The 27,807-nt window shown below is 46.1% G+C and overlaps 1 protein-coding gene across 1 annotated transcript in view; it reads left to right on the forward strand.

The window, feature by feature from the left end:
• The first annotated feature begins 1,002 nt into the window (after positions 1-1,002).
• The window catches only part of LOC147973971 (uncharacterized), a 54,816-nt gene continuing 28,011 nt past the window's right edge, over positions 1,003-27,807 (forward strand). The window contains exon 1 of the mRNA XM_087524858.1: positions 1,003-1,311. Coding sequence (XP_087380984.1) covers positions 1,003-1,311 — 309 coding nt within the window. The remainder of the gene's footprint in view (positions 1,312-27,807) is intronic.

The following is a 27,807-nucleotide window of genomic DNA, read 5'->3' on the forward strand; positions in this document are numbered from 1 at the left end:
CTCGGCCGATCGGCTGAAGTCCGCCTTCATCACACCATTCAGAGCCTTCTGTTACCTGACCATGACGTTCGGCTTGAGAAATATCAGCGTCACATTTCAGCATTGCATGCAAAAGTGCCTCCTCAAGCAACTCGGCATAAATGCCCACGTCTATGTTGACGATAATGTGGTGAAGACGGAGAAGCGCATCACCCTCCTCGAGGATCTCAAGGAGACCTATGATAATTGGCGTCGTTTTCAAATCAAGCTTAACCCAGAGAAACGTGTCGTCGGAGTACCAGCCGGCCAGCTCCTTGGTTTCCTTGGCTCTGAACGCGACATCGAGTGCAACCCCGTGAAGATCATGGCCATTGAGTGTATGCAGAGACCCACCCGGCTCCGGGATGTCCAAATGTTTACCGGCTGCTTGGCATCTCTCAGCTGGTTCATCAGTCGGCTGGGCGAGAAGGACCCCTATACCAGCTAATGAAGAAAACCACTTGGTACGAGTGGAATGACAAGGCGGACGAGGCATTCCTCTCACTCAACAAGATGCTGACCACGCCGCCAGTCCTGGCTGCTCCGGCTACTAAGGAACCCCTGCTCCTCTACATCACCGCCACCAGCGGGATGGTCAGCACCGTGATCACGGCCAAGCGCTCAGAAGACGGCAAGGCATAGCCGGTCCAGAGGCCCGTCTACTACCTAAGTAAGGTGCTGCCAGCCTCCAAGCAGAACTACCCCCATTACCAGAAGTTGTTCTACAGCGTGTACTTTGTCGCCAAGAAGCTCAAGCAGTACTTCCAGACGCACTCCATCACGGTCGTCTGCACTATCTCACTTGCCGAGATCATAGGCAAAAGATGCCTCAGGCCGGGTGGTGAAGTGGGCCATCGAGCTAGCTCCCACACCATCCTCTACCAGCCCCGCACCTCCATCAAGCCCCAAGCGCTTGTCGACTTCCTCGTCGACTGGGCTGAGACCCAGTACCTGCCGCCAGCGCTGGATTCCACCCATTGGCGGATGGACTTCGACGGCTCGAAGAGGCGCACCGTTTTGGGAGCTGGCATCGTCCTCACCTCTCCCAAAGGCGACAAGCTCAAGTACACGCTACAGACCAACTTTGTCGCCTACAACAACGTGGCCGCGTACGAGGCAGTCGTCCACGGGCTCCGACTGGTCAAGAAGATTGGCATCCACCGAGTGATGTGCTACGGCGACTCGGACTTGGTAGTCCAACAGTCGTCCGGTGACTGGGATGCCAAGGATGCAAACATGGCGAGCTACCGTTTCCTCGTCCAACAGATCAGTGGGTACTTCGACGGGTGCGAGGTCATAAGGGGACTATCACAGTACATGGAAGTAGAAAGATTGCTTTGGAGTGTGAAGAAGGCGATGCGGCTTATGCTGAGTCGTTTTGTGCCATGGAGGAGTTAACATTCTATAAGGAGCAAGTTGATCTGGCAGACATGACCTCCTTAAAAAAGCCAACCACGGAACATGATCCAGCATTGAAGTTCAAATCAGCTATAGACACTAAGATGGTTGACTTTGTCCCTGGCGATTCATCCAAACAGTTCAGCATTAGCGCTAACCTGGATCCCAAATAGGAAAGCGCGCTCATCGAGTTCATCCGTGAGAATCGGGACATCTTTGCATGGAAACCTTCTGACATGCCAGGTGTACCGAGAGAACTCGCTGAGCACACACTCAACATTGATCCTAAATTCAAACCGGTCCAACAGTTCCTCCACCGCTTCAACGAGGAAAGGCGCAAGGATATAGGTGAAGAGGTCGCCCGTTTGTTGGCTGCTGGGTTTCTTGTTGAAGTTTTTCATCCAGAGTGGTTAGCCAATCCGGTACTGGTTCTTAAGAAAAATGGCACTTGGCGCATGTGTGTGGACTACACAGATTTAAACGAGGCTTGCCCTGCAGACCCCTTTGCTCTCCCTCGCATTGATCAGATAATTGATGCTACGGCGAGTTGTGACCGTTTGTGTTTTTTGGATGCTTACTCTGGTTATCATCAGATCAAAATGGCATTTAAGGACTAGGAGAAGACAGCCTTTATAACTCCCTTTGGAGCCTTCTGCTATGTTTCGATGCCCTTTGGACTCAAGAGTGCCCAGGCAACTTACCAGCGATGTGTTCAGAATTGCCTTCATAAGCACATTGGGCGCAATGTCCATGTGTATGTAGATGATATTATGGTCAAATCTAGAAAGGAGGAGACTTTGATAGATGATCTACGGGAAACTTTTGACAATCTCCGGGTCTACAAGATGATGCTCAATCTGGAGAAGTGTGTTTTTGTCCCGGCAGGCAAGCTATTAGGCTTTCTGGTTTCAAACAGAGGCATTGAGGCTAATCCAGAAAAGATTTCAGTGATTACGTCCTTGTCTAAACCGGCGTGTATTAACGATGTCCAACGTCTGGCCGGCCGGATTACAGCCTTGAGCCAGTTTATCAGCCGCCTTGGAGAGAAGGCCATTCCCTTATATCAGATGCTCAAGAAAACAGATAACTTTGTCTGGAGTGAAGCAGCTGATAAGGCGTTTGAAGATCTGAAGAAACAGCTCGTGGAACCGCCCGTGCTGGCAGCACCGATCGATAAAGAGCCCTTATTATTATATCTGGCTGCTAATGCCCGGGCTGTCAGCGTAGCCATTGTGGTAGAGCACAAAGAGCCTAGCAAAGAGTATCCGGTTCAACGGACTGTTTATTATATCAGTGAGGTGCTCATTGAGTCAAAGCAGAGGTATCCGCATTGGCAGAAACTGGTGTATGGGGTGTTTATGGCAAGCCGGAAGCTCAAACACTATTTTCAGGGCCATCCTATCACAGTAGTCAGTTCAGCTCCTCTGGGTGACATCATTCAAAACAGAGAGGCAACTGGCTGGATTGCCAAGTGGGCCATTGAGCTTGGACCCCACGGGCTCAGATATATACCCCGCACGGCGATCAAGTCCGAGGCACTCATAGATTTCATCAATGATTGGACGGAGTTACAGGCACCTGAGGAGAAACCAGATAATACATATTGGACTATTCATTTTGATGGGTCCAGACAGCTAGAGGGTTCGGGGGCTGGAGTCGTATTAACTTCCCCACGACCTGATAAGTTTTGTTATGTGCTCCGTTTAATGTTCCCTTGTACTAACAATGCAGCTGAATATGATGCTTTACTCCACGGTCTTCGGATGGCTAAAGAGATGAATTTGAGTCGGGTTAAGTGCTTCGGCGATTTAGATCTAGTGGCTCAGAAAGTGTCTGGCACTTGGGATTCTAAGGACCCACTCATGGCTGCATATCGGCGAGAGGTGGACACAGTGGCTGGTCACTTTAAAGGTTATCAGGTGGACCATATAGACCGACGGAAGAATGAAGCGGCGCATGCTTTAAGTCATCTTGGTTCCCAACGTAAACCGGTTCCGCCCAATGTGTTTCTTGATGTGTTGCACAATCCATCAGTCAAAATACCAACCGAAGAAGATTCGGTTGTTCCTGATCCGGAGGCTCAATTGGTGGCAGCTTTGCATGCCATACTGGATTGGAAGATCCCATATCTGGATTACATGAACCGGGGCGAGTTACTAGCTGAGGAAACGTTGGCTCGACAGATAATCCGGCGTTGCAAGTCCATGACCATACTCAACGGGGAGTTACATCGTTACAGTGTTTCAGGAGCGATTCAACGATGCGTTTCTCCTCAACAAGGTTGTGAGATTTTGCGAGAAATTCATGAAGGGGATTGTGGTCATCATGCCAGTTCAAAGTCGTTGGTTGCTAAAGCTTTTCGCCACGGTTTTTACTGGTTGACGGCGCATGCTGATGTGGAGAATTTAGTCAAAAGATGTGATCGATGTCAAAAGTTTGCCCGCCATGCGCATGTTCCGGCTCAAGAGTTGCGGATGATTCCAATTATGTGGACGTTTGCCACTTGGGGGCTGGATATGGTTGGACCCTTCAAGCGCTCCAAGGACAAGAAGACCCATCTGTTAGTAGCAGTTGATAAATTCACTAAATGGGTAGAGGCCGAGCCCCAAGGACAATTACATGCCTTTCTTCATGGTTTATGGAGCAGAGGCGGTTCTTCCTAGTGACATCCGTCACGATTCGCCCCGTATGGCAGCTTATGTTGAAGCTGATAATGAGAAGGCATGTTAGGATTCTCTGGACCTATTGGATGAAGAGCTGGATCTTGCAGCAGCGCATTCGGCGATTTATCAACAAGATCTTCGATGTTATCACAGCCGCCGGGTTAAAACTAGAACTTTCAAGAAGGTGATTTGGTGCTCCGGCTCATCCAGGATCAGACTGATATGCATAAGTTATCCCCCCTTGGGAAGGACCCTTTCTGGTCAGCAAAAATCTGCACAACGGATCCTACTACCTCATTGATGTTCGAGAGCACGAAGACTCACATCAATCTTAGGAGGAGACAAAGCGGCCATGGAACATAGCTCTCCTTCGGCCTTACTATACTTGAATCCATAGGCTTTTTCACCTGTACATATTTATGACAGTGTATATACCATATAATAAACCGGAGCCTCCGTTATAGCGGGGTATCTGTTCTTTCTTATATCATATGTGTGCTTTTACAAGTTAACGGGAAAAGCAGAGTCTTTGTTAAACTGGATTTAGCAACTGCATAAAGATAAAGAAAATCACTAGGGGGCTTGGTCATGTTTGAACCACAGCTACACCTCTTGATAGGCATTTCAGCCACACAAGGAAAAATTTGTGGAGCCAAAGAGAGTATTGTACACTGTACAAACTCAAACATAGGCACACGCTGAGCATCGCTCACAAAGTTACTTGGGGGCTCTTTTTTGCAAAGCAACAAAGAGTTTGAAAGGACCCTCGTAATTGGCTATCAAGCCACGTCTTGGAAGCCTGGAGTATTCACCTAAAACCCCGGGTTAACCTGCCTTCATCAAGTAAGCCACTCCTATCCAGGTAATCCTGGCATGACCCATCGAACGTTTGACAAGTCAATCTTTTACAGACCCTAAACTTGTCATAGTTAAAATGGTGATTGGTTAATTGAACTTTCACTGCTAAACACAGTCATCACCTCGCTCATCATCTTTGCTCTATGCACACTCAAATTCCCTCCAAAAATCTTGGAACTACAGGATAAGCTTCGGCGGAGATGTCTTTGGACAAAAAAGACGGAGCAAGGAGAGAAATGCAACTCTTTGGTTGCCTGGGACAGGATTTGTCGCCCAAAAGAGAGTGGAGGCCTCGGGATCATCAATTTAAAACTTCAAAGTGACGCTCTTCTCCTGAAATATTTGCACAAATTCTATAATCAGCATGACCTCCTCTGGGTTGATCTCATTTGGTCCACATACTACACAGACAAGATTCTGCATGCTTCTGATCCATGTGGCTCTTTTTGGTGGAGGGATGTCCTCAAACTAACTCCAATCTATCATGGCATCTCCAAAGTTGAGGTTAACTGTGGTGATAAAATACTCATGTGGAAGGATCTCTGGCTTGATCAGCCCCTAGCAGACTCACACCCGCGGGCCTTTTCGTTTGCCAATAATGAGGATGTCTCAGTCCAAAATTTTCTGCGCATCTCTTCCTTAGATGAGGCGTTTCAACTACCCCTCTCCATTGAGGCCCATGAAAAAGTCCGTGACATCCAGCGTCTTGTGGCCAATATTGTCTTAAATGATGACCCGACCACTAGAGACTTCTGGTCTTATTCCTGGGGCTCTACAGAATATACTACATGAAGATTGTATAAGTTCTGCTTCAGGGATGTCAAAGCGCACAAGACATACCATTGGCTGTGGAAATCCAAAGTTACAATCAAGATAAAAGTTTTCGGTTGGCTTCTCCTCTCAGATCGCCTCAATACAAGAGAAATGCTCAAGAGAAGACACTATAATGTGGGAGATGACCTAACCTGCCTCCTTTGCGGGCAAACAGAAGAAGATGTGGACCACATGATCCTGAACTGCCCGTTCAGCAAGTACTGTTGGTCAAAACTTGGGATGAACCCCGAACATCATACCACTCGACTAACATGGTTGGAAACAGCAAAACGTAATTGGCACAAACCCATGTTCATGGAGGCCTTTCTACAAGCATCTTGGAGTATATGGAAGGAGAGGAATGACAAGCTTTTCAGAAATATCAGCCCCTCCTATAATTCCTGGTTAACTAGATTCAAAACAGATTTTGGCTTACTTTAGTATAGAGTGAAAAATACCATGAAGGATTTCATCTTCCTACTCATCGACTCTCTACCTTCTGACTAGTTTTGTTTTCTAGCTTTTTCTCCCCCTCCAATAACCACAAAGTGGTAAGGGGTGCTCTATGTAAATCTCTTGTACAAGGTACTATGTAAATTTTGAAAAGTAATATATCACAGTGGGAGCCTCTCCCACTGTCACAGGTTTAAAAAAGGCTTAATTAAATGGTTTAACTCAGAGGCCTGGCAGCCCATGAAAAGCCTCGATTCGGAGCCCGGCAGCTCGTAAAAAGCCTCACATATTTTCCTATTTGAATTTTGTTTGTTGACAATCATAAGTATTTTTTGATAAACCGGCATCCTTGATCCGGCTTGCTTTCCAACCAACAGCTGTTGGGTCATGATCAGTTATAAACCGGTAGTCACTGACTTGGTATGGTTTGACTAAATCACCAGTGTTATGAAGAAAATCCAGTAGGTATACCGGTCCGTTTTAATAGATAGACCAGCATTATGAAGATGAGATTATCAAACATATCGGGTTGGTGTTAAACACCTTTGCTGTATACACGTTTGCTCACTCAATGAGGTATGTTCTGTACATTATTTTTTGTAAAAACACTTGATTATTCAGCTCAAGTACTATATACTTCTTGGATATTATGACATGTTTAGCGGTAAACCGCTAGACACTTTTAAGCTTTTTGTACCCAGGAAGGCAAGTCATCATAGACTATGCATAAAATATATCCTGAAGGGCGGCACAGATTGTCACAAAGGGCTATCAAGCATGCTCGATGGCATGGCAGATAAACAAAGTTTCAGCTATCCTATTACATGAAGCTTTAAAGCGGCTCAATAGCGCCATTGTTTTTCACAGTAGCCATATAAACCGGCGACCGGATCAGGACTCTTCATCATGATGGTTTGACGGTTGTGGATCAGTTGGTGTACGCACTTCTTCATCCCGCCCCAGCCGCTGGAAATCAGCCATTGACCAGTCGATTCCGGTTAAAGCTTGGAATACTGCTTCTTCATGGATAACATCAGAAGGGTTAATATCAGGGGCATAAGTGTGCTTACGAATCGAAGGCACAAGTTCTTCGACTTCATGGATCTCGGCCGGCTGTCTTTTCCCTTCTGCATCATAAAACAGTTGAAAATGGGACAAATCGGTGTCTTCAACTAATTTGTTGGCCGCTGGCCGCATCTGTTTGGTCAACCGCCGAAGATCATCATTGTCAAAGTTTGAACCGTCTTCTTTCACGCCTGGATACCCTTTAATGATATCCTCCGCTTCAAGATCTGGAATCCAGGCCTTGGCTCGAATAAGGGCAGTTAATGCTCCGGCTCTTGCAGCAGCTCTTTTCAACTCAGCAATACGCGCCGGTAACATGCCTAGCTTCTCAAGGGTTTCCTTAATCAACGTTGGCACCGGTTTGTTATAAGCTGTTGTACTAATGGCTCGCTGAGATCCAGAGTATAGCTTCTCAACCAATGTGTATGCCGCTTTGAGCTTCATCCGCATATCTGCACCAAGATGAGTGATCCGAGTTCCAGCCAAAGATTTTTTTTCAACATCGTGGTCAGTTTTAGATTCATTGACTGATGCAACATACATAAGCAGATACTTACCAAAGATAGCAGAGGTCATAGCGTTGATTTGGCGTTTCAAACCGGCTAGTTCTTCAGCCACCGGTTTCAAGGCTTCCTCGGCATCTACGGCTCTTTTGGTCAAACCGGCTTTTTTGGTTTCCCATGCAGCATGATCTTGATTGAAGGATTCTTTCAATTTTTCCATTCCGGCCAGGGCCTGGGTCAGCTCCTCTTTGGCTTTTGCAGCCTCGGCTTGTTGCGACTTCACATTTTCTTGCAATTCAGAGTTTTTGGCATCTTTGCTTCTCAGTTCAGCCTGCAACATTGAAGATATCTTCAACAAAACAACATATATGCACTAAGTATAAAGCATATAACAAGTTATCCACTTCATACTTGGGGGCTAATGCTTATTTGCTCTCAAATACTACCTTCTATGCAAGTCTCCAGAACAATGCAAGCATTATCCTTGACACTTGGGGGCTAATGTATGTTTGTTCTAAACTGGCAGTGTGGAATAAAAACCCGGATTAACTTGCCAAGTTAAACCGGCCTTTGGGGGCTATGCTACAGAATGTTATCTAATTTTTCAAACATGAGTTTTATCTATGAAGACACGCCTTGGCAAGGATTAATGATGGGATGCTTAAAGTGTTACAAAGACCCGGTTTATGATTGACAATCATAAAACGGCTCTTGGGGGGCTACTTGGAATAGTATTTCAGCTATAAATCAATGTGCAAGGGAGAAGAATTTACCTCATATCGTTGTTTCATCAAATTCACCAAACCGGCTTCATACTCCCGGTTTGAGTGCAGATGGTTCAAGAAGCCAGAATGAAGCTCATCAGCGTTAAGATGAGCATAGTTTGATAAGTCGCTGCTCCATTTACCTTTATCCCTGGCAATTTGCTCTTCTTTGGCACTATGCTGAGCCAAAATGACGGGATGACCAAGAGAACTGTGGCCTGCTCCAGTAATAATAACGTCATCGCCTTCGCCTTCAGGATTTTGGGCAGATGATGATGGAATTTCAGTGTCTTTCATTGGATTAGCCCGGTTTGGTTCTGCCGGTTCAGCATCAGGGGCGGCAGGCTCAACATCTGTGGGTTCGTCAGTATGTTGGCCGTCAAGGGACGGATCATCAAAAGTTGTTTCAGGATGGAGGCCTTCCGGTTCACCTGTTTGCTCCGGTTCAAATCTTGGTTCTTCTTCTTCAGCAACAGGGTCTTCTGGTGGATTGGTGACCCGAGCTTTCTTGCTGGGTCTGGCTTTAGCCCTGCAAACAGAATAAAAAGGGTTAACATCCTGTTCAAAAGATGTAGGGCGCATTGAAAGGAAAGGTTTTTCATAACTCACCCAGCCACAGTTTTCAAAGGGGGGAGTTGAGTTGCTGTCGATTCACCAGAAGAGGAAGGAGGTGTCACCTAATAACTTGAATCGGACGGATTAAGAGGCTGTCTGAAATAACCTGCCTTGGGGTAAGAATGGTCAGAAGTAGGAGAGACCTCGGACCGACGCTTCCGAACTGGAGTATCAGGTAAACCGGTAGAAGTGGCCTGTTGGCCACTGTGCCAAGTTGTTCGGCGAGCCTCATGCTGTTGAGTCTTCAAAATAAATGTTGGATCCAAGTGAGCAAGAGGATTAGAAAAGCTTACTTTCCGGATTGTTTGGCGAGTTTTTTGTGTTGGCATAGAGTCTGAACTAGAGGGAAGGGTAATTACCTCTATGTCCTCAGCCTGACTAGCTTCGGCCTCCTCCTGAGGAAGATCATTGTTAACAAGATGCATAAAAAGAGAGCCAAGTGAGTCAAGTTCTACCTCAGCTTCTGGGTCATCAGTATCATCATCAAGTTCCATAGCAATCTGGTCATCCATTTTACGCTTTGATGTCCGTTTTACGGCTTTGGTCTTCGGGCGGGTTGGTTTGGCCACTTTATCTCCAGTTGGCTTTGCCTCTTTCTCTATGGATTTTCGTTTCCAGAAAGGGTCATCACCCTATACATATAAAGAAGAAAGGTTACAGCTTGTATAAGTCAAAGATATTAAAGATGAAGAGGAAGTGTAATGCTTACAGCAGGCGGTTTGTTCTTGGTGTAGAAGGGATTCAGACCGGTTTGACTACAGACCAGTTCCGATTCATTCAGAATTTTATTTACCCCTTCAGTAACTTCTTCCTCAGATAATTGGATGTTGAAGTGGTGTTGAGGATCGTCAACCTCACCGTTGTATTCGCACATTAAACCGGGACACCGGCTTAGCGGCAAGATACTCCAGGATATCCAACAGCGTACAAAATCCACACTTGTTAAACCGTTTGCCATAAAGGCCCAGAGCTTGGCGACTTGAGGAGCGTATTTTGCCCTTTCTGAGGAGCTCAGGTGTTGTGGCATTGGGTGAGTATTGGATAATCTATGATCTCGGAAGCCGGGGAGGGGATTCTCATCTTCAGGTGAAGTGTCTCTGCAATAGAACCATGTTTGGTTCCATTCCTTTGGGTGGCTATGGTGTTTGGCATGAGAAAATTCCACTTCTTTCCGCTTCTGAATTGAGACACCACCAAGCTCTGTATTCGGGCCATTTACAAACTCTGTGCGCCGGTTTAAGTGAAAGAAATCCCAGAACAATTCTTTAGTTGGTTCTTCCTGTAAATAGGCTTCACAGAAGACTTGGAAATTGCATAAGTTGGAGACTGAATTGGGACCAATATCTTGTGGATGTAATTGGAAGCTGGCAAGCACATCTCGATAAAATTTTGACCCTGGCAGTTTGAAACCACGGCCTATATGGTCAACAAAGATTACCACTTCGCCTTGTCTTGGGGTTGGAGGATTCTCAGTTCCTGGGGCTCGCCATTTGATCTCAGTTTTCTTAGGCAGAGAACCGATGCTAACCATCTCATCCAGTTGAGCCTCAGTAACCCAGGAACAAGCCCAGTTGCAGGCAGTGAATTGTTTGGCCATTGCAAAGCGAACAAAATTAAAATGAAAGGCTGGTTTATAAATTATGCATGATCATACACAAGAGACAAGGGAGTAAGAAATGTACTGATATAATAAATGGTTCAACCCGGAGACTAGTATAATGAGAAAGAAGGTAATGCTAGCCAGGATTGATCAGACACTGTTCAACTGGAGCGTAATTATGAAGGTAACATGCTCTTCCGGTTTATCAGAGGGCTAATGGCATAGACTATTTATCCAATGTCAAATCGCTTATATTGGTGCGAGGAGAAACAGATCTCACAATGATGTATAAAACTTTCGGATCTAGAGATAAGACAGAAAAGCAAAAATAATTGGATCTTGAAGGGGTGCAGAACTGAAGCAATTTTTGACAGACAGATCAGTTCTCTGCGCATAAAGATTTTTGATGATCATGGTATGTAAGCTACGGTAAGAGACGTATCAAGCATGAAGTGTCCATCTATTAAAAGAAGAACATGGAAGAATAGCACTGATGAACTTCGGAAGAACTGTGAGGAATATCGAAACCCTAGAACAGATCTATGATGAAAAAAGCAGAGAACTTACCGGAGCTAGTGAGGAAGCGGAAGGGCGCTGCAGTTCTCTGGTGCGTTCAGGACGATGCAGCGGCCGAGGTCGGAGCAGAAATGATGGTCGATGGTGGCGGCGGAGTTCCAGAGGCTAAGCGGCGCGAGGAAGACGCTGCGAAGAGGCACGGGGGGAAACGTTGAAAATGACCCCTCGGTCCTATTTATAAGGCGAACTAAAAAATGGCAAGTGCGGGAATTGAGGAGTCCAAAAAATGGATAATTTAATAAAGGTGTCGCCTTGATAACTGGATATATATTAAATGAAGGAAATCTCTGATATCAATGGATGGATGATGTTAGGACAGTTTATTGTAATTTTGAAGTATGACGTCACGGCGGTTTATAAGATCAAAAATGAAGACAAGAGAGAAGATTTTTTTTCTAAAGTGTGGAAGATTGACATGAACAAGTTCAAACAAATCTGGGGCCTAATGTTGGGGATATTACTACTGGAGGTAAACCAGCCTTATGTAGCCGGGTTGACTCTTTAAAGATTAGAAGCCCATGAAGATGTAAAGATGCTAGCGCTTTACGGAGGGCCCAAAGGCGAGTTACAGTATGTAAATGTAAACCGGCCTAGTCATGTAACTTCTATAGTAAGATAGAAAGAGAGAGGCCGAACCGGATACGTTTATAAACCGGCTTCGGGACTCTGTAGCCCGGCGGGCATCAACCTATGTATATAAAGGGACGACCCGGCCGCGGTTTAGGGACAGACAACAACAACTCGAAAGCCATACAAAGCGGATTCGCTCCCTGGCCTTCGAAACCCTAGCAATACCAATCACAACTAGACGTAGGCTTTTACCTTCATCGAAGGGGCCGAACTAGTATAAACTCCCGTGTCCCCTTGTCCGGTTTAACCCCTTTAAGCTAACCCATTGCGATGGCTCCACAACTAAGTCCTTTCACGAGGACATCTGCCGTGACAAACCCACGATAGCCTTGCCAAGAGGCAGCTCAAGGAGAACAAAGGTAAGTAGTACCTGGTCTATGGATATAAAAAGAATGCGATTGCAAAATGACAGGATTATCGTAAATTTGCCAGGGCCACGACCAAGGTGGCGACCCTGAAGCAAGCGCTATCCGAGGCCGAAAACAAAGCGACCAAGGAGCGCACCAAGCGTGAAAGGCATGAGGAACGGGTGAGCGAGGTGCGGCAAGAGCTCCACGCTCTCGTGATGAAGCACGAGGCGCTGGAGCTTGACTTGAAGATGCGAGAGTCCAAGCTTGCCACAGCCCTTGAGAGCGCCAAGAATGCCAAGGCCGAAGCCCAAAAGGCTCTCCAGGAGATTGATGCGATGAAGAATATAGCGGCGGGTAAGGCATTCAATATACAAAGCAAGAATGTGAAAGTAAATTACTTGTTACTTACTCGAGTCCGGAGCCCTCTAGGAGCATTCGCAGATTTGCCCCGCAGCGTGTCGGATGCCGCACAGTTTTACCAGGCCGAGGAGGGAAGCTCAACGGAGAAGTTGTTCTGGTCTCAGTATACTGGGACCGAACACCCGGTGCCTATGAGCGACCAGCTAAAGCAGCTGGTCGAGCTACACAAGGCGGCCGAATAGGCCATGAAGGGCTTTATAGTCCTGATGTGGCCTGGCGACGCCCTTCCCAATAGCTACTTCGGCCTGGTGAGGCGGCTTGTGGATACATGCCCATGGCTAGAAGTCATCAAGCGGTCCGTCTGCATCGAAGGTGCACGCCGGGCTTTCGCCCGTGTGAAGGTGCAATGGGACAAGCTTGACGCCGTGAAGCTGATCAAGGAAGGGTCGCCAGAGGGCAAGGAGCATCGCCACCCCGAGATGTACTATGAGGGTGTCCTGAAGGGTGCCCGTCTTGTAGCGGACGAGTGCGCTAAAGATATAATATTTTAGTAAACTCGCTCGTGTAATCCTGTATTTTATGAAAACTTGTTCATATGCGCTATGCAACGCTTGTTTGAATTTAAAATATTACCTTCTGTTCGGCTGTTTATCAAATCCGAGAGATGGCTAGTCATCGGCTTCTGCCCCCATGCCACGAGTGCTGGGGTGTTCGGGATAAACCTGAGCACTCTTGTTCCCATTTTTGTGTCCTTCAAGGGAGGTGCTCAGCACACCGAACAAGGCAATCGGACTATAATGCATTATCACTCTCACTTAGCCATAGAATTCTATAATTTTAAATTTCGGCGAAGCCCCTAGTATTCGGAAGGCCGAATCTGGGGCGCGATACACGCCTTAAGCCGGACGGGGCCGACTCCTCACTCTAAGCGGCATAAGTCTTTAAGGACTCGAAAACCTCTCGAACAGCGACAAGTCTCTCACCTTATCATGACAGTCAGTTTTAGCTTTCTCTACTGAGGTGCTTAGCCCAGCAGAACCGGGGCACAATCGCAATAGCTCTCCCAGTGCTACCTTAGCTGATATAGCAGAACGTAAGGTACCAAAACATGGGAGCCGGGCAAACCCAACTATTGACCCAAGACATGATTCGGAGCTGATGCATATAATGCTATAAGTTCGGGGTGCCGCACTGTCGAAAGTGTTCGGACTTCTCACGCCGTATTATGGGGTATGCTTAAGCCCCTAGCGTATTGGCCGTACCGGAGTGTACAGGTGCTGGATGTCATGAATGAACAAATATATATATTATATATATATATATATGTATATATATAAGAAGAATGCAATAAAAGCCTCAATGCTATGCATTGTTTATTCAAAAACGTGCGTTAAAGCAGAATGATACAGGTAGTATGATAAGAAAAAAGTAGGACTATGTCCCCTCCAAGGGCAAGCTGTGGAATAATTTAAAGCAAGTATTTCATTCGTTGTCGTAATCCACCTGGGAGTTCTGTGGTGTGACGTAGCTTTCTGCCTTCTTGGATGCTGCATCATATGTTCGGCAATCATGCTGCCGGACAGGGTTTCCAGAGATTAATGTCCTGAAAGAGAAAAAATAACAAAGCGGGAAGCCCCTAGTGCGGTATAAGCCGCGTCTTGGGGCGTGCCGTAATCGTGCCCCCTCCCTACCTGTGCCCATGGTATTTTTAATGCGTAATTATGTACGCGTGGCACGAGTTTCGCCGTTTGGCTTGGGCCGGGGTGGGGGCCGCATTGCTATGCAAGCTCGGGACGTGCCAGGAGATCCTGTTGCCGATCACTCCGGGCGCGCTTGAAGGTGTTCGGGACCTTAAACGCCGAACTAGTGGATTGCCTTAAGAGGCTACTTTGCGCTTCCGCTGCGAGGGCCGCAGTGTGCTCCTCCATGCGGAGAGAGCGCTCTGTGTTTCCATTAACTGTAATGACCCCCCGAGGTCCTGGCATCTTGAGCTTGAGGTATGCATAATGTGGTACCGCATTGAATCTCGCAAATGCGGTTCGCCCGAACAGTGCATGACAACCACTCCGGAACAGGACTATATCAAAGATTAACTCTTTGCTTCGGAAGTTATCCAGGGATCCGAAGACCACTTCCAGTGTGACTGAGCCTGTGCAATGGGCCTCTACACTTGGTATGACGCCTTTAAAGGTCGTTTTTGTCGGTTTGATCCTTGAGGGGTCTATACCCATTTTGCGCACTGTGTCTTGATAAAGCAGGTTCAGGCTGCTGCCACCATCCATAAGGACTCGAGTGAGGTGAAATCCGTCAATGATTGGGTCTAGGACCAGTGCGGCAAATCTTCCATGATGGATACTAGTGGGGTGGTCCCTGTGATCGAAGGTGATCGGACAGGAGGACCATGGGTTGAACTTTGGAGTAACTGGCTCCAACACATATACTTCTCTGAGCGCACGCTTCCGCTCCCTCTTGGGGATGTGCGTCGCGTATATCATGTTCACCGTCCGCACTTGTGGGGGGAACCTCTTCTGTCCTCCGGTGTTCGGCTGCCGGGGCTCTTCCTCGTCATCGCTATGTGGTCCCTTATCTTTGTTTTCGGCAATTAACTTGCCGACATGCTTGAACACCCAACAATCCCTATTGGTGTGGTTGGCTGGCTTGTCTGGGGTGCCATGTATTTGACACGAGCAATCGAGTATACGGTCCAAACTGGACGGGCCCGGAGTGCTTCGTTTGAATGGCTTTTTCCGCTGACCGGGTTTAGAGCCTCTGAATCTGACATTAACTGACGTATCCTCAGTATTATCGTTGTTAATGCGGCACTTATGTTTGTTGCGACGTGACCTGCTATTGCCGTCCTTGGTGTCCGAAGTACCATGCTTCTTTGATATGTTATTACTGCGAGCCAGCCAGCTGTCTTCTCCCGCACAAAAGCGGGTCATGAGTGTCGTGAGGGCTGCCATAGATTTCGGCTTTTCCTGACCAAGGTGCCGGGCTAGCCACTCATCGCGGATGTTGTGCTTGAAAGCTGCTAGGGCCTCTGCATCCGGACAGTCGACGATTTGATTTTTCTTTGTTAGGGACCGTGTCCAGAATTGCCTGGCCGATTCCTCTGGCTGCTGAATTATGTGGCTCAGGTCATCAGAATCTGGCGGTCGCACATAAGTGCCCTGAAAGTTGTCGAGGAATGCGGCTTCCAGATCTTCCCAATAGCCAATGGACTCTGCTAGCAGGCTATTGAACCAAAGTCGTGCTGGTCCTTTGAGTTTGAGTGGGAGGTATTTAATGGCATGTAGATCATCACCGCGTGCCATGTGGATATGCAGGAGGAAATCCTCGATCCATACCGCAGGATCTGTTGTGCCGTCGTATGATTCTATATTTACGGGTTTGAAACCCTCTGGGATTTGATGATCCATTACTTCGTCTATGAAGCATAAGGGGTGTGCGGCGCCTCTGTACTGGGCTATATCGCGGCGCAGCTCTGATGAGTCTTGCCCGTTGTGCTCGGCCAGGCCGGATTTACTTTTATTGTATCTGGCGTGACGATTATCGTCCCGCGTAGTGGCGTGCCCCCGTGATCCGTAGGTCGATCTTGCGTGTTTTTCTTTGTCCTCCAATACGTCTTGTAGGTCTGGCGTATTTCCCCATGCCTTTTTATTTGAATGGTGTTGGGCTGCAGGCTGAGCTTTTGGCTGGAATGCCTCTCTGTCGCGGCCACGAGGTGGCCGGTCAGTCGCGTCATACGCTTCTTCCCCCAGTCGGGATAGCAACCTGCATTTTTGGTAGCTCTTGGAGGGGCGTTCGAGTTTATATTCATCGGCCGCCAGGACTTCAGTCCATCTGTCAGCTAGCAGATCTTGATCAGCTTGAAGCTGCTGCTGCTTTTTCTGAAGGCTATTTCCCATGGCTATAAGCCGGCACTTGAAGCGCTCTTGTTCGACGGGATCCTATGGCACGACGAATTCGTCATCGTCGAGGCTTGCCTCGTCTTCGGAGCGAGGCATGTAATTATCATCCTCTACCTCTCTATCTGCCGCTCTCTCAGGGGGGCTGGCTTCTCCATCCACCTGCGCTAAATCTTGCTAGAGGGAGTTGTCTTCGGCACTATCTGGGGTGTTATTATCTCCTATGCCGGTATCACCGTGTTTGCTTTGGCGGGACTTAGTGTGGCGCCGCCGACGCCAGCGCTTAGGTTGCTTCTTGCAGGGGTCATCCCCTGCTGTTCCGTCGCCATTTCCCTCTTTGGGTGTGTCCACCATATATATATATCATATGACGAGGTGTCTTTCCAGTGCCCTATAGGCGCTGGTTCCTGTTCGTCTCCTGCATCGTCGTACATACCGTCGATGTCTTCGGAGTCAAAGTCGAGCATGTCGGTCAAGTCATCGACAGTGGCTATGAAGTGGGTGGTGGGTGGGTGTCGAATTTCTTCGTCGTCCGCATCCCAATCCTGCCGGTCATAATCCGGCCAGGACTCTCGTGACAAAGAGACAGACTTTAGTGAATTCAGTATGTCGCCGAAGGGCGGGTGCTGAAAGATATCCGCGGCAGTGAACTCCATGATCGGCGCCCAATCGGATAGATTGGCAGGGACGTGGATGGTTCAGAGTTCGGAGGAGAGTCCGGCAATGTGGAGTCACGGGTCTCGCGAAGGATAAGGTTGGTGTTTGGCTCGATCGCCGTTGAGGCTGCAGCCTCTGCGGCGGGGTCTAGCCACCCGCCCTCGATCGGCGCAGTTGGATCCGACTTAAAGGTCGGAGCGGATGCGGGTGCGGCCTCCAGGACACTGTTCGGCAACAGAGCTAAATCAAGCCCATCGTGACAGTGCGGCGCACTCGGCAAGGGCTCGAATCCGTCAAAGATCAAGTCTCCGCGGATATCGGTCGTGTAGTTTAAGCTTCCAAACCTGACCTGATGGCCAGGGGCATAGCATTCAATCTAATCCAGATGGCCAAGCGAATTGGCCCGTAGTGCAAAGCCGCCGAATACAAAAATCTGTCCGGGGAGAAAAGTCTCACCCAGGACTGCATGCTAACGATGATCGAAGGAGCCATCAAGCGTGATGATGACGACACAGAGGAACTCTCAATCAAAGCACCAATGTCGGTGTCAAAACCGGCGGATCTTGGGTAGGGGGTCCCGAACTATGCGTCTAGGTGGATGGTAACAGGAGACAAGGGACACGATGTTTTACCCAAGTTCGGGCCCTCTTGATGGAGGTAAAACCCTACGTCCTGCTTGATTTATTCTTGATGATATGAGTATTACAAGAGTTGATCTACCACGAGATCGGAGAGGATAAACCCTAAAAGCTAGCCTAAGGTATGATTGTATGTATGTCCTACGGACTAAAACCCTCCGGTTTATATAGACACCGGAGGGGGCTAGGGTTACACAAGGTCGGTTACAAAGGAGGAGATATCCATATCCGTACTGCCTAGCTTGCCTTCCACGCCAAGTAGAGTCCCATCCGGACACAAGACAAAGTCTTCACTCTTGTATCTTCATAGTCTAACAGTCCGGCAAAAGGATATAGTCCAGTTGTCCGGAGACCCCCTAATCCAGGACTCCCTCACCGGGCATGGTGTTGTGTTACCAGAAAGTGGTCAGTGGGTTGAACCCATGAAATATTATATTCTCTACGGTTGTGCATACAAGTCCAGATACAATCGCTATATTGAAGTTCGGATAACAAGGAACCCGCATTGCAATGCCGAAGACAATCCGCGCGCCGAACTCCTCGTCATTCAAGACAGGTTCAGGGGCTACTGAGGGAGTCCTGGACTAAGGGGTCCTCGGGCGTCCGGTCTATTATCTATTGGGCCAAATTGATGGGCTGTGAAGACATGAAGACCGAAGACCATACCTGTGTCCGGATTGGACTCTCCTTGGCGTGGAAGGCAAGCTTGGCGACCGACTATGAAGATTCCTTCTTATGTAACCGACTCTATGTAAACCCTAGATCCCCCCGGTGTCTATATAAACCAGAGGGGATAGTCCGAAAAGGACACATTCATTACCATAGTCCTATAGGCTAGGCTTTTAGGGTTTAGCCATCATGATCTCGTGGTAGATGATCTCTTGTAACACCCATATTCATCAATATCAATCAAGCAGGACGTAGGGTATTACCTCCATAGAGAGGGCCCGAACCTGGGTAAACATTGTGTCCCCTGTCTCCTGTTACCATCGATCCTAGACGCACAGTTCGGGACCCCCTACCCGAGATCCTCCGGTTTTGACACCGACAGGGAGTCCTACTCCCATCGGGAGTAGGACTTCTCCTTTCCTAGTAGGAGTAGGAGAGGGGGAAGGAAAGGGAGAGGAGGAGAAGGAAAGAGGGGGCTGTCCCCCCTTGCCCTAAACCAATTCGGTTTGGGCCTTGGGGGGGCGCGCCCCACACTCCCCTTGCTGCCCTCTATTTCCACTAAGTCCCATGTAGGCCCATTAAGCCCCCGGGGGGGTTCCGGTAACCCCCGGTACTTTGGTATTTATCCGGTAACTCCCGGAACCCTTCCGGTGTCCGAATATAACCTTCCCATATATCAATCTTTATGTCTCGACCATTTTGAGACTCCTCGTCATGCCGTAATAACATCCGGGACTCCGAACTACCTTCGGTACATCAAAACATATAAACTCATATTATCGATCGTCACAGAACATTAAGCGTGCGGACCCTACGGGTTCGAGAACTATGTAGACATGACCAAGACACGTCACCGGTCAATAGCCAATAGCGGAACCTGGATGTTCATATTGGCTCCTACATACTCTACGAAGATCTTTATCGGTCAAACCGCATAACAACATATGTTGTTCCTTTTGTCATCGGTATGTTTACTTGACTGAGATTCGATCGTTGGTATCTCAATGCCTAGCTCAATGTCGTTACCAACAATCTCTTTACTCGTTCCGTAATGCATCATCCCGCAACTAGCTCATTAGTCACATTTCTTGCAAGGCTTATATTGATGTGTATTACCAAGAGGGCCTAGAGATACCTCTCCGACAATCGGAGTGAAAATCCTAATCTCGATCTATGCCAACTCAACAAGTACCATCGGAGACACCTATAGAGCACCTTTATAATCACCCAGTTACGATGTGACGTTTGGTAGCACACAAAGTGTTCCTCCGGTATTCGGGAGTTGCATAATCTCATAGTCATAGGAACATGTATAAGTCATGAAGAAAGCAATAGCAATATACTAAATGATCAAATGCTAAGCTAACGGAATGGGTCAAGTCAATCACACATTCTCCTAATGATGTGATCCGTTTATCAAATGACAACTCATGTCTATGGTTAGGAAACATAACCATCTTTGATCAACGAGCTAGTCAAGTAGAGGCATACTAGTGACACTCTGTTTGTCTATGTATTCACACATGTATTATGTTTCCGGTTAATACAATGTAAGTGCATCTAGTGCCCCTTAGTGATTTTGGTGTATTGAAGACTTATAGGTTAAGGGACTAATGAGTTCGTGAGTGTACACAGGTCTATAAGTCTATGAGGAGTCTAATATTTACAGAGAAAGTCGACGCCTAAAAATGAAGTTCTTCGACTGAAGACTTTGAATTTCTGAAGACTTTCTGAAGACTTTGAAAGTGAAGAAATTGGTGTGACCGTGAAGACTTGGTATTCATTCGAGGAACATGAAGCGTGAAGACTTTTGTTTTCGTAGTTTCATTTTCTCTTTCTTGAGTCATAGGAAACACCGTACTGTTAAAGGGGGTCGAGGAAATACTAAGGAAAAATTTCCATGTGATGCTCAACTCAAAATCCTACACCTACCAATCCCTTCGAGTGAAGCCATTGGAAATCTCATACAGTTCAGTCAATTTCTTCAGTGACAGAGATGAAGTTCTTCTGGTCTCTGAGGAATTTGTTCTGACTGACGAGTTAGGAATTCGCCAGTGCGGATTGCCTACACAGTGAGGATTTTGCTACTCAAAATTCCAACCGTTGATGTGCTATGCGCCAGCTATCCCAAAATATCTATCCACCTAACGGTCATATCATTGAAGGGCATTTATGTCTTATCATGTCGGGCTGCCCCCTAGGATATAAATAGCCGCCCCCTACAACCACTAGCTGGTTGGCTGCTCCGAGAGAAACTGACACTTGTCATTTGAGAGCAACCCATCCTCCGAGGACTTTGAGCGAAAATCATCAAGTGAGGAAAAACCCAAACCCAAACACCTACAAACCCCAAGTGATTGAGCATCACTGAACAGATTGATCTTGCGTGGATCCGACGCTTGTTACCTTTGAAGACTGTGCTTCTTCCAGACGGTTAGGCGTCATGGTCTAGAGCATCCAAGAGGAATTGTGGACCGCTGAGTGACCAAGTTTGTGAAGGTTCGGAAGTCACCTAAAGACTTACCAATAGTGATTGGACGAGGTCTGTGTGACCTTAGTTCAAGGACAATACGGTGAGGACTGGGTGTCCTGAGATGCGTGTTTAGGACTGGGTGTATGGGACTGTGTGTCCTCGAGTTTAAATACTCAGCAGCTCCAAGCAGACATACAACTGAGATAGCAGTTGGAACTGGTCTACCAAATCATTGTCTTCACCAAGCTTACTGGTTCTATTTCCTGAACTCTTTCATTTCCTCATAACTTTGTTGAGTGCTTGTTCTTATCTGTGTTTGAAGACTTTGACTGAAGACTTTCTCAATTTCCTCAGTACAATTTCTTCAGTCTATTTTGTCTTCATCCTGTGTTATCCTGTGCTTACACTACCTGTACTCTGTGCCTGTCTTCATTTCATCATGATGACCATTCTTGTATTCTATTATGTTTACTTTTGAGTACTTATTCCGCTGCTAGTAGTTCTTCGCTAAGGAATTTCCTCACCGGCAAATTCTTTAGTGAAGAATTTCATATAAATCGCCTATTCACCCCCCTCTAGTCGATATAACGCACTTTCAATTGGTATCAGAGAAAGGTACTCCCTTGTTTTGTGTGATTTTGGTTTAACCGCCTAGAGTTTTAGTTATGTCGACCGCAGGTATGAAGAAAGTGACATGCCCCATCTTTGACGGTCACGAGTATCCCAAGTGGAAGGCCATGATGAAGAAGCGCCTCATGGCAATGAACAGCGAGCTGTGGACCATCACTGAGATTGGTCTTACCGATCTGTGCAAGATGGCGGAAGCTGATGACATTCGCAAGTACACTCTTCTCAACCTCACGGCGAAGGATGTGATCTACTCATGTCTGTCTCAAAATCAGTTCAGGAATATCATGCATCTTGATCATGCGAAGCTCATCTGGGACCGTCGCTCTGAGGTCTATGAAGGTCATCGAAACTATCATGATCCTTGGTTTGAGGACTTCAAGGAATCTCTCAAAGCGATGACATTCGAACCAGAATCATCCTCTTCTGCATCATGCCTTATGGCAAAAGATGCTGAGGTAACTGAATGCCACCTATCCGAGTCTAGTGATGATGAATCTGGTGATGAATTTGGACCCAGCTATGTCAAACTTGCTTCCCTTGCCACTAAACAACAAAGACCTTTGGAAAAAGTTCACTACATGCTAAATAAGAGTGATGATATGTTGGGTGAAGAAATGGATCAGTCAAAAGCTTTGGCTGAAATTCTTCAGAGACTTCACACTAAGTATGACACCCTTCAAGATCAACATAACACTCTTTTATCTGATCATGAGAAGCTTTCTTATGAATTTCTTTAAAGAAAGCAAGATCTTGAAAAGCTAAGAGTGAGTTATGAAGATCTTCAGAAGGAGCGCGATTCATTACTTGCTCAACAAATCAGCGCTTCTCAGGAAGAATTTGTTCCTCCATGTTTGAAATGCATTGAACGTGAATCTGCTAATTCTTCACTTGAATGTTCAAATGCTGCTAATGTTTCAATTTCTTCACATGCCTCTACTATCACTAATTTCTCATCTGAGGACATTGCTAGTATCACTGATGATGTAGGGCTGAAGGAATTGTACATGATAGGCATGTACAAAAGCCTCAAAGGGCATCAGACTCTTTGTGATGTGCTTAAAAAACAAATCCTCAACAGGAACCCTAGGAAAGAGGGTATTGCCTTTGAGAGGAAACTCAATGCAGATGGTACATATTGGAAGCCTGAGCAGTACCCCAAAACTACATGGGTTGCTGCAAAAGGACCTCCAGTTGACCCATCTAACTTATCTGGATTTGCATGTGAATCTCCTCGTTCTGATGATGAGTCATTTGACTCCAACTATAAACTGTTCAAAAATCAGAATGGTGAACTATGTGCTAGATATGTTGGCACTAACTGCAGGAACGGTCCTCCTATGAAGAAAATCTGGGTTCCCAAAAGATGCCTTGAAGATCTTCAGGTGAATGTAATCATGACGCCACCTGTAAAGAATAGGAACCCCAGATCAAATTCTTCATATGGACCAAATTCTTCATATGGAACCAGGTCCTCATACGGACCAAACTCCTCACATGGATCATATTCCTCAAAAGGATCAAAGTCCTTATATGAACATCATCATGCTAACCCGTCTGTTTCGCAGGGAAGGTCTAAGGATTATGGATATGTGCATTATTCTTCAAATCATTATGTCCATATGTTCTCGAAGAATTTCTCTGCTTACTCTTATGCTTACTCTAACCCCTCTTATGTGAAACGAAATGGAGTGGCATCTATGCCATCCTTCTTGTATGAGCTCACAGAATGATGAACTCTTTGCCTCCCATTCAGATGAGGGTGGTGAAGAAAAGGAACTAATCTCTTCTGCAGGGTCAGGTCTCCAGACGTACGTAATCGTCTGAAGAATTTGCTGGAGACCTAAGTGTGCCTGATAGGACGCAGGCTAATCATGAAGAAATGAATTGTCATTTCTCACGTCCTCATATTGCTTTATCTGTTCTTTTGCTTGATGAAATTGATCTGATGAATTGATGTCATATTCTTTACTGATGAAGTATATGAGTTTGTAAGCTGCACTAATTCATCTGCAGGATGATCAACCCAAAACCACTGAGTGGGTCCTCGATAGTGGATGTACAAATCACATGACTAGTGAAAAGAATCTATTGATGGATGCTCCATTATCTCCGTCGCATCTGAAGCATATCATCTTTGCTAACAAAGGCAAAAGTCAGGTATTGGGTCTAGGTAAGGTTGCGATCACAAAGGATCGACACATGGACAAAGTCATGCTTGTTGAGTCCTTAGGATACAATCTTATGTCTGTCTCAATGCTTTGTGATCTTGATATGGTTGTTCTCTTTGGCAAGTACCATTGTGTTGTGCTTTTGGAAGCTGACAATTCCAAAGTCTTCGAAGGCTTTAGGAGAGGAGACATGTATATTGTTGATTTCTCTACAGGACCACAACCAGCCGTGTGTCTACTTGCAAAAGCTTCAGAAGGCTGGCTCTGGCATCGACGACTTCGTCATGCAGGCATGATGAATTTGCACATGCTTGCGAAGAAGAAGCATGTCATTGGCATCGAGAATGTCAAATTCCTCAAGGATCACCTATGCGGAGCCTATGAAGCTGGGAAGATGACAAAGGCCAAGCATCCAGCGAAGACTATCATGACCACTACTCGTCCATTTGAATTGCTTCACATGGATCTCTTTGGTCCTAATCATTATTCTGCTGTTTCAAATGAAGCATCTCAATATGGCTTTGTTATTGTTGATGATTACTCTCGATACACATGGGTACACATTGTTACTTACAAACATGAAGTGCAGGAAGTCTTCAAACGATTTTCCTCGAGGGCTTCAACCAACTTTGGTGTGAAGATCAAGCACATCAGAAGTGACAATGGCACTGAGTTCAAGAATTCTGGTCTCGATGACTATCTTGATGAACTTGGTATTACTCATGAGTAATCTACTCCTTACACTGCTCAGCAGAACGGCGTCGTGGAGCGCAAGAACAGAACTCTTGCTGAGATGGCTCGCACAATGCTTGATGAATACAAAAAGCCTCGTCGGTTCTGGATTGAAGCAATTGAAACTGCGTGCCACATCATCAATAGAGTATATCTTTACAAATTCTTCAAGAAGACTACCTATGAACTCCTCACTGATAAGAAACCCAATGTAAGTTATTTCAAAGTCTTCGGTGCTAAATGTTGGATTAGAGATCCTCATCACAACTCAAAATTTGCACCGAAAGCACATGATGGTTTTATGCTTGGTTACGGAAAGGACTCACAGACCTACAGAGTCTTCAACAACGTTCTTCACAAGGTTGTTGAAACTGTAGATGTGCAGTTCGATGAAACTAATGGCTCGCAAAGAGAGCACCTACCTACTGTGATAGATGACCTAGCACCTGAGGAAACTATAAGTTCAAGGCTACTGAGGATGTCGTTCCTACTAAAGAATCTGGTGAAGAATTCATTCTAGAACATGAAGAACGTCGAGCTAATGCACCTGAAGAAAATACTAAAGAAAATGGTGCTGAAGAAAATGCTGATCAAATTCTTCAATGACAAGCAGCTCATCCTCGCATTGCAAAAGAAGTGCAAGTTGAAAAGATCATCAATGACATCAAAGCGCCAGGTCCTCTCACACGCTCAAAAGCTTAACATTTATCTAACTTTTGTGGGCACTATGCTTTTGTCTCTATCACAGAGCCCACTAAGGTAGATGAAGCATTTCTGGAGCCTGAGTGGATTCAGGCCATGAAAGAAGAACTTCATCAGTTCGAGCTCAACAACGTCTGGGAACTGGTCAAACGTCCAGATCCTCGCAAGCACAATATCATTGGCACAAAGTGGATCTACCACAACAAGCAAGATGAAAATGGCCTTGTGGTGAGGAATAAGGCACGGCTCATAGCTCAAGGCTACACACAGGTTGAAGGAATTGATTTCGATGAAACTTTTGCACCTGTTGCTAGACTTGAGGCTATTTGCATATTACTTGCTTATGCTAACCATCATGATATCACTTTATATTAAATGGATGTGAAAAGTGCATTCCTCAATGGTAAGCTTGAGGAAGAAGTATATGTTGCTCAACCCCCAGGTTTTGAAGATCCAAAGAATCCTGACAAAGTCTTCAGACTCAACAAGGCCCTCTATGGCCTCAAGCAGGCCCCACAGGCGTGGTATGATACCTTGAAGGAATTCTTCATGAAGAAAGGCTTCACACACGGTTCACTTGACCCTACTCTTTTCACTAAATCTTATGATGGTGAATTGTTTGTGTGCCAAATATATGTTGATGATATTATCTTTGGCTGTACTGACCAACGTTATAGTGATGAATTTGACTATATGATGAGTGAAGAATATCAAATGTCTATGATGGAAGAGTTGAAATTCTTCTTAGGTCTTCAAATTCATCAACAACGCAATGGCATATTCATATCTCAAGAGAAATACCTCAATGATGTACTTAGGAAATTCGGCATGCAAGATTTCAAAGGCGTAAAAATTCCTATGCCCACAAATGGCCATCTATGCACTGATGAAAATGGTATCGACTTCGATCATAAGGTATACCGCTCTCCATGATTGGCTCTTTATTGTACTTATGTGCATCTAGGCCAGACATAATGCTTAGTATTTGCATGTGTGCCCGATTTCAAGCTACACCGAAGGAATCACACCATAAGGCTATGAAGCATATTCTTCGATATCTAGCTCACACACCAACACTTGGATTATGGTACCCCAAGGGCTTGGCTTTTGATCTCATTGGATATCCTGACTCTGACTATGCTGGTGATCGTGTGGACCGCAAGTCAACATCTGGTACATGTCATTTCCTCGAACGATCTTTGGTCTGTTGGTCCTCGAAGAAACAAAATTGCGTATCACTATCTACTGCTGAAGCTGAGTACATTGTCGCTGGTTCTTGTTGTGCTCAATTGCTATGCATGAAGCAAACTCTCAAGGACTACGGCGTCAACATGAAGAATGTGCCTCTCTACTGTGACAATGAGAGTGCCATCAAGATTGCTCACAACCCAGTTCAACACTCGAAGACAAAGCACATTCAGATTCGTCATCATTTTCTTCGTGATCATGTGTTGAAGGGCGACATTTCTATTGACCATGTGAAGACTAAAGAACAACTAGCCGATATCTTCACAAAGCCCTTGGATGAGAAGAGATTTAGCAAGTTGCGGTGTGAGCTAAATATCCTAGAATCTTCGAATGTTCTTTGAAGAGGACACTCATCCTAACACTTATGCAAAATTTATGACTTAGATGTGCAACACATGAAGAAACATTTTTCTTCAATCAATGAAGAATAACACTCTTAGTGTGAAGAAATTAACGAAGAATTTGATTCTCAGAACCCTACGATAATTGTACGCGGTGTCTAAAATCATCATTCTTTTATGGTGGGTCACGCCACCACCAAAAGTTGAAATTCCTCAATTGTTCATATTCTTCAACTTTGCATTGTCTTCACTGTTTCCGTCGTTTTTCTTCATTAGCTATATATATATACATATATATGAGTTTATGTCCTCTACGGCATTCACTTGTTGCTAATTCTTCAAGTTGGTTTTTCTGCTAAGTGAATGTGATCGGACCCTTCCCCTCTATGCTATGCTCAACCCAATCTATTCACAAATTCTTCATGTGCGTTCTATTTGAAACTCGTTCAAAATCTTCACTGTGTCCTTGTCAGCTGAAGAAATTGCGAACGGAACTATAAAACCTATCTTCTCTAAAGTTTAGGCTTTGCCGCTCAAACCGTTCCGCATCCCACGATACACGTATCCATTCACCCACGATCTCCCCCTCTCAGTACGTGGGTGACACATGTCAAGCGAATGAGAAGGGTCAGGGGCACGTTCGTCCAATTTCTTCAGGCGAACAGTTTTTCACCGTGGCTATAAATACCCCTCTTCCCCTTCCTCACTTCCTTTACTCCGCTAGACCTCTCTCCAGCTCGAGCTTCTCAAACCCTAGCGCCGCCGCTACTTCATCGTTGCCGGTGAGGAAGAGCTTCACTGCCTCGACATCGTCGCCGACTACGGAAATCATCACTCCGCCGCCGCCGTAGCCGTCTTCCTCCGCCAAGTTAGGGCATGGAAGATCTACGCAGACGAACTTCACCTCTCCACCTCACCGTTCATCATGTTCTTCATCTAGGGTAATTAAAAGTTACTTTTACTGCCCTCGTTGAT

The sequence above is a fragment of the Triticum urartu genome, chromosome 5A, assembly GCF_056163025.1.
Source record: "Triticum urartu cultivar PI428250 chromosome 5A, HENAU_Tu73, whole genome shotgun sequence".
Lineage (NCBI taxonomy): Eukaryota > Viridiplantae > Streptophyta > Magnoliopsida > Poales > Poaceae > Triticum > Triticum urartu.